General features: G+C 46.4%; 1 protein-coding gene across 1 annotated transcript; it reads left to right on the top strand.

Annotated features, from left to right (window-relative positions):
• The first annotated feature begins 4,147 nt into the window (after window positions 1-4,147).
• On the top strand, window positions 4,148-5,985 carry LOC136546420 (uncharacterized). The gene is made up of 2 exons (XM_066538397.1): window positions 4,148-4,673; window positions 5,537-5,985. The coding sequence occupies exons 1-2, from the start codon at window positions 4,164-4,166 to the stop codon at window positions 5,603-5,605; spliced, it is 579 nt and encodes a 192-aa protein (XP_066394494.1). The 5' UTR covers window positions 4,148-4,163; the 3' UTR covers window positions 5,606-5,985.
• Window positions 5,986-7,079: the final 1,094 nt, after the last annotated feature.

Genomic DNA, 7,079 nt, shown 5'->3' with positions numbered 1-7,079 from the left:
TCCAAAAGCGAAGTGCCTCCAACGTAGCGCGCGGCGGGGCCGGGCCGGGGCGGGCGGCGTCTCACCGTGACCATGGCATCATCGCCTTGCTGCGCGCTGAGAGTTGCGAGAGCTCCTCGCATACGGCTGAGAGACGGGACAGCGAGTCCCTACGACGCGCTCTCGCGCTCATCCGCGCCACGACGCCATGGACATGGATGGGCCGGCACGGCGCGGCGTCGCTGTCGCGCTGGGCAGGGCACGTGAGCGGCCCCCCCCTCGCGCATTTCTGGTTCTGGCCTCCCCGCGCCGCGCGGCGCGGCACAGGTGTCCGTGGCGTGGTATGCCGTAGGCCCCGTCGAGCGCGGGGGACGCCCTCTGGCTGGTGGCTATCCGTTTGGGCGGCGAACGATCATGGGTCATGACCTCGTGGGATCTATCCAGCGGTCCAGGGCTTCGGGCCTAGCAGTAGACCACCAGTAGAGGGGGCTGCTATAGCCTGTACCCAGTACCCACTGTAATTACAACGTGGGCTCGAAATGGATCGGCCCACGAGTTGATGACCTCCTTTGTCACAGGACTGGTGTCTAGAGTACTCTGCCCTCAACTGTACACCTCGTTCTGCATTTTTTTGTCCGGTTCTCGTTAAGGAAATGCGTGCCCCAACAGTTTGCCGAGAACTGTCTTTCTGTCTAGTTAATACATGTTGTTGCGATGAAGATAAATCGGATTTAAAAACCTATACATGAGAGTTTGGAAAGACAAAAATTAGAATTAACTCGACAAAACAAAAGATTGAAGTTCGGCTATTTGTTAACTTTCTCTAAGTCGTAAAAAAAGTAGAAGCATAAATCAATGAGTTCTCTAAGTCATAAAAAAGTAGAAGCATATTTGTTAAGAAGCATATTTGTTAACTTTCTCCAACTATTTTTAGTATCTCGCTCCTAAAATATAGAAGACAATTTTATATAAAAAATCCTGGACTATTTACAAATCACTCTATTATTTTTATGCTTTGTTTCTCTATTTTCTTTATTGTACATTTGCATTGAGAAACCTGTCCTTTCTTCCTACCTATTTTTGCACGATTGGATGGATTTTACAAGTGTGGAAAGATTAAGAGTTGAGATGAGGAGATCAAGATTAGGAGTGGGTTTTGGAAACTCTGGGAGGTACTCTTAAGAGCAATACCCCCAACTTATACAATATTGTGAGGAAAAGAAGTGCACCGATTGATAGTGTTAATGGTGATGTGCCCCAAGACATTCTATTTTGTAGAGACCAAGTTGGGAATATATTGGTGGAGTAGGAGCATTGTAGGCATTTAACAGACGTACATTACCCACTATTTATAATTAGTTATTCCTACTACGGTTTGAGAATGTTGCAGATCATATTCTGAGGCATGCATGCCAAGCTATATAGAGAATGCTGCTACACAATTATTTGCCAACAATGGTTGGAGATCCAGTATTCCAGCTAAACCTTAGTGGTGTTTACTAGGGACGTAAATGATCTAGCATATGAACTCGCATATAGGGATAATTTTCTGGGTTGTCACGAGTAACCAGCAAAATTAACACTGTATGGTGTTTCGCGGGCTAATCCACCTACATCCTTAGTGCGTACTTGTGTCTTTATTTTCATTGCAGATTTGTGTGGTGTTCCTACTCCGTGTGCTGAACTGGATGTAATATAAAGTGAGTTGTTCCATGCCTTGTAAGGTGTGAAGACCCTAATATAATTTCCATTATCATTATAGATGGAAGAAAAGAAAAAAGTGTTAAATGTAATAAAGTTTTGCCTCCATAATAAGCCGGTGTTACAAAAGAATAAAGAAGAAAAAAAGTTTAGGGTGAGACTTAGTATGCTCTATAAGCAACACATAATCTCAGACCTAGTGTAAAACTTAAAACCAATTATGAACCTAGTTCAACTCTACAAACTCTGCCGTCCTAGGCATCTGCACGAGAAAATAATGATAATAATGCGAAAGCCTCCAACACATATGCACAATTGTCTTTTCCCGACCAATCAACTAATAGCACAATACCAACAACCATGAACAATGGTCGATGCGACTAACCAATGATTGACCATCTCTTTAAGCAATATTTGAGCTTCTTCTTTCACAAAATTGACCCCATCAAACTGAAGCACATTGCCCTCCTAAAACCAAGTTACCAATAAAAAAAAGTTGTAGCATGAAGAAACTGTAACACCCCCGGTGTTACGTAAGGCCTTTAGCATTAAAAATGCTTAATCATGTCATGAGCATCAGAATTATCCTCCTTTGCATGGTGGAGTGTTGCTTAAGCTTATTGTTCACATTTAAGTATTGATCGAAACCTTAGGAAAATGGATATTAATAATATTCTCTTAATAATTCATGCTTTGAAAAAGGATTTTTATTAAGCAAAATTACATAGAACTTGGGTTGCTTCATGAAACAAAAAATAAAGTACTATTTTAATAGATGATTATGGACCCTTGCCTAATTGAGTGAATTGTAGTTTGGTGGTTTAATTAGTTGGGGTCTAAAAATTTGAAACTAAAATTTCAATTCAGCCTCATGCCTTAAATTTTAGCAAGTCTGGGTTAGTGTTGACACTGCAGCTTTGACTACCCGTGTTCACTTAATTTTAATTAGCACTTAGATTTAAACTTTGCTTTGATTTAGTGTGTAAACTATCAACTGCAAGTAGGTTTAGATGGTTATGTATTTAACGAACTCTTAACTCCCAAAAACTTGGCTCAAAGTTCCTTAAATTGTGCTGTTTTTGGCTCTGTTCTTGAACTGAGACACCTGCTGACAAACCCGGTTTTGCACCCATGTTTTTCGCTCTCTGTTGATCTAAGCCGTGAGGTGCCTTAACAGACAAGGTAGCCCTAGGTGGCTTGTATGGAGTAATATCTTGGTAAGCTTAGGTTTTCACATCGGAAAAAGGCGAAATTCTCGCTTTAAAAATCGGTCATCGCGCCCTGGGCGTCGCTGGTCGCCCTGCACGCCACGCTGCTGACGCCGCTGCGCCGGCTCTCGGCCTTGCTGCTCGCTGCCGCGCTCGGCCTCGTGCCCTGGTCGTCGCGACGCCCCCCCAGCGCTGCGCTGCGGCCGTCTCCTCGCCGGTGCCCAGCGAGCTCCCGGGGGCCATCATGGCGCGTGCACGCGCTGCCGCTGTCGCGCGTGCCGCTGCCGCTCCTGCGCGCTGGCTCCGTCCTGCAGCCGCCGCTGTCCCGCCGAGCCAAGCGACCGAGTCGAGTCGCCCGCGCACGCGATCCACATCGCCTTTCCGCTGTCGCCTGGGATGAGGCACCGCAGTCAAGGGCACCACGCTGACCCGCTCGTGCGCCGGGTGGGGACAAGCCACACGGTCGCCAGCCGCACCGCTCCCAACCACACGCCGTCGCCCCTTGCTATTCCCGTTCCTCCATGGCCACAGGAGGCAAGTTGCAGTCGCCATCTTGCGCATCCACGGGAGCCGACAGGCGCACACGCGCGCCCCGAGCTATCGTGCCTGCTGACCGCCTGGGAGCGTCGTTTGCCTCCCCCTGCGCCGCTGCTGCCTTCTGCTTCACCGCGCCAGACCGAGTCGATGGAACGATATACTGCGTCGACGCAACGTTCCCAGCTCTCTCTCTCTCTCTCTCTTGACTGACAACTCGCAAGGTTCCCAGTTGTTTGGTTGGTGTACGTCGCCACGTTCTCGGTTTGTGGTGGTTGTTAGTCACTACGAGATCTGCAACTGGACTGTCAATGGCCGAAAGGTTGGCCTCCTGGGCTTTTCAGTGAGTCGACTCGCAACGGTGACCGCCAGAAAGCCCGATCTGAAACCTGACCCCGACTGCTGCCACCCGCCAACGCCAAGCCGTCAATGCCGAGTTAAGCTCTGGGCTCGTCCAGTTCCCTTCCACGTGTAACACAGCTATTGCCCCACGTCATGGAAGCTCCACGCGTAATGAGCAGAGCACCTTCATTCGCAACGAGGATCACGTTCCACGGAGAAATTGCGGCCCGTTCGTGGCTAGACTCTTGACAGATCGTCGATCATAGATGAGTTTGGTTGTGCCCATATCTCATGACTTCCCTCTCTCGTTATCCCTGTTTAAGTTGTTCCTGATGGGAGCGATATATAAAAAGAGCTAGCTAAGCATCAGTGCATCACACACAGTGCTGAGTCCTGACCATGCCTTCTCTTCTAACAGAGGACGCCCTCACCACCTCCACCGCGAAGATCAGCTGCACCACCAGGTCGTTGTTTGCTCTGGCCTTGCACGCACTGAACCTATGCGTGTTCCTCGTCGTGGTCGTCGCGCTCCTCCTCCTCTCCCCCGCGGCCGTCGTGATCCTCCTCCCCGTCGCGTGCATGGCTGCATCAGTCTGCCTCCTCTGCGCGACCACAGCTCGGCTCCTTGCGCCCTCCGTGGCGCCAGGTCGTCGAGCACCTGAGAACCGAGGCGGCGTGCGCGAACGCAAGAAGCAGGAGTGTGTCGAGGTCGACCGCGCCGAGGCGCCTGCTGGCGGCTTCAGCGACGGCGGCGGCGCTTCCTCTGCGGAAGAGGAGCATAGGGAGCAAGAACAGGGCCGGTCTTCTTTCAGTTTCAGTCCCTTTGACGAAGAGCTCAGCGATTCTTGGGGTGATGATGAGCAGCAGGGTCGGTTTTTCTTCGTGGACACAAGCAGCAACTGCAGAACCGTGAGCATTATTTAACTGTTACTGTCACTTTTTAACACTTTTGCTGTAATAAATTCTGGACACAATAGTCATTTTATTCCCTCAACTATTATTCGAGGCTTAATTTTATCTCTAAACTTTCAAAACGGACGTTTAATCCTTAAACTTTAGTTTTAGGCTCAGTTTCATCCACGATCGTTTCGATCCTCAAATTTTGCATTTTGGGCTCAATTTCATTCCTAAACTATCAAAGTACATTTAACTTCTATTTTCAATTCAATTTTGTCTATTCAAAAAGAAAACTTTATCTTTTAGGCACAATTTCATTCATAAATTATTAAAATTATAGATCTGCTATTGTTTTAATTTATCCGTGTATTCTTAAAGAATAAATAGTATTCGATGCAATTGTAATTGCTCCCACAGATATCATTTAGTCGGATATATATAAATGGTACCATTTTAAGGTAACACTAAAAATAACAGCTTGGAATTATTAATGGCCACGAAAGAGTTTTTGGATGAATATTATTTTTCTATCTCCAATCGCTGGTGGTGTTAGAGCTAACTAGGTGCAACAGTGCAGCGTTCCACGTAGAACGTAGACAAAATTACGTTGAAAATAAAAGTTAAAGAACAAAATACACTTTCATAGTTTATAATTATAAATGAAATTGAGCTCAAAATGCACAATTTGAGGACTAAAACAATCATTTTCATATTTCTATGATGAAATTAAGCCTAAAAGTATAGTTTGAGAAATAAAACGTCTATTTTAAAAGTTTAGGGACGAAACTAAGCCTCGAATTAGTTGAGGAACCAAAATGACTATTCTGTCTAAATTCTTTGTCAATCTGTAGTTCTTACTGATCATGTGCATGCAGTTTTATGATCTACTGGCTTTCTGGAGAAGTATGGAGAGACAGGCGACTCGAGGCGATAGAAATGCTTAGAGCTTGTTCAGCTGGTGCTGATACGATCGTATATGATCGTGGATTATTACTGCTGGCTGGTTTGGTGTGGGAGAAAAATACTGTTCTGGCTGAAAATTTACGATCGTTTACGAACAAGCGAACAGGCTACTAGTATATAAGATGAAGTGAACTTTTTAAGATCAGGGGTTTGTCAAGTAGATGCTCCAAAGCGCAGCAGGCCGGCCGATCAAATCAAAGGAGACTAAACCTTCGCTTTCATCATTTCTGTTTCCGGCCTTTCCCTTGGCCTTGGTAGTAGTACCTAGCAGTATGCGATGGAAGTTCGTCTAAAAATTAAGCAAACCTAGTTTTGTTTCAAAAAAGGAGACCCTAGTAGCATACGGTATATAATGGGATCGATGTAAATTGCTGGTTTGTTGCGCTTGTACTCTTTTCTAAATGCATGTATGGAGAGTTGCTGATCTACCTCAATAATTCCTACATACCACTTTTTTTAACACTTCTACTTTAAACAAATTTGTTGTGCATCTGTAGTTCTTACTACAATGCAGTTTTATGTAAAATTATGGAGAGATGAGCGACTGAATGTCGTAAGAAATGGTAATGCTGGGTATAGGACGTCCGTAATGTCGATGCTGGGCCACGACGCAGCCCAACACCACCGCTCATCCACTCGCCCTCGCCCCCAACCGTTCTACATATAAAAAAAGAAAAAAACCTTCTTATCCCTTTCGCTCCCTCCTCTCCACCACATTGCCTTGCGGCTGCCACTCCATCTGTCTCGTCCCGAACGCGGATGCCACTTTGCCTCGTAGCTATCGCGCGTCCCATCCGCCGCCACTCGCTCGCCCCCGTCATCTCCTGTCACGCATGCCGCCCGTCCGACCGAGCCAAGACCGGTGCTGGTGGCGCGTGCGCGCCGCTGGTGCTAGTGCGCTCGCCCGGCCGAGCCAAGCCCGCTGCTGGTGGCAATGGTGCTTGTGCGCCGCCACTCGCTGCCGGCTGCAACCCCAACAACTAGAATCGATCGGCCCCGGCCTTCCCCTCCCCTATATCGCATATATATGTTTCAATTGTTTCAGACGTTTCAGATATATGTTGCAAGTGTTCTATTTTGATGTTGCAAAAGTAGATCGGGGATGTTACACATATTGCATATGTTGGAAGTGTTTTAGATGCATGTTGCAAGCGTTTGTTCAAAATGTTTCATCTGTTTCTAGAAATATATTGCAATCGCTTTTGATTTGAATGTTGCATATGTTCCACACATGTGTTGCAACAGTATGTTCTAAAATATTTTAGTCTTATGTTGCAGCAAGTGGTTTCATGTTGCAAGTTGCAAGTGTTATTTTTTGATGTTTTATGTGTTCCACAGACATGTTGCAAGTACATGTTCTAAGTGTTTCATCTGTTTTCAGATGTATGTTGCATTTTAATTTTTTTTCATGTTGCAAGTGTTTTATGTTGTTCGGCCGGAGGCGAGCAGGGGGGA

This window comes from Miscanthus floridulus, chromosome 3 (assembly GCF_019320115.1).
Source record: "Miscanthus floridulus cultivar M001 chromosome 3, ASM1932011v1, whole genome shotgun sequence".
Lineage (NCBI taxonomy): Eukaryota > Viridiplantae > Streptophyta > Magnoliopsida > Poales > Poaceae > Miscanthus > Miscanthus floridulus.
The sequence above is the reverse complement of the archived record's forward strand: the minus strand, read 5'-3'. Positions and strand labels throughout refer to the sequence as shown.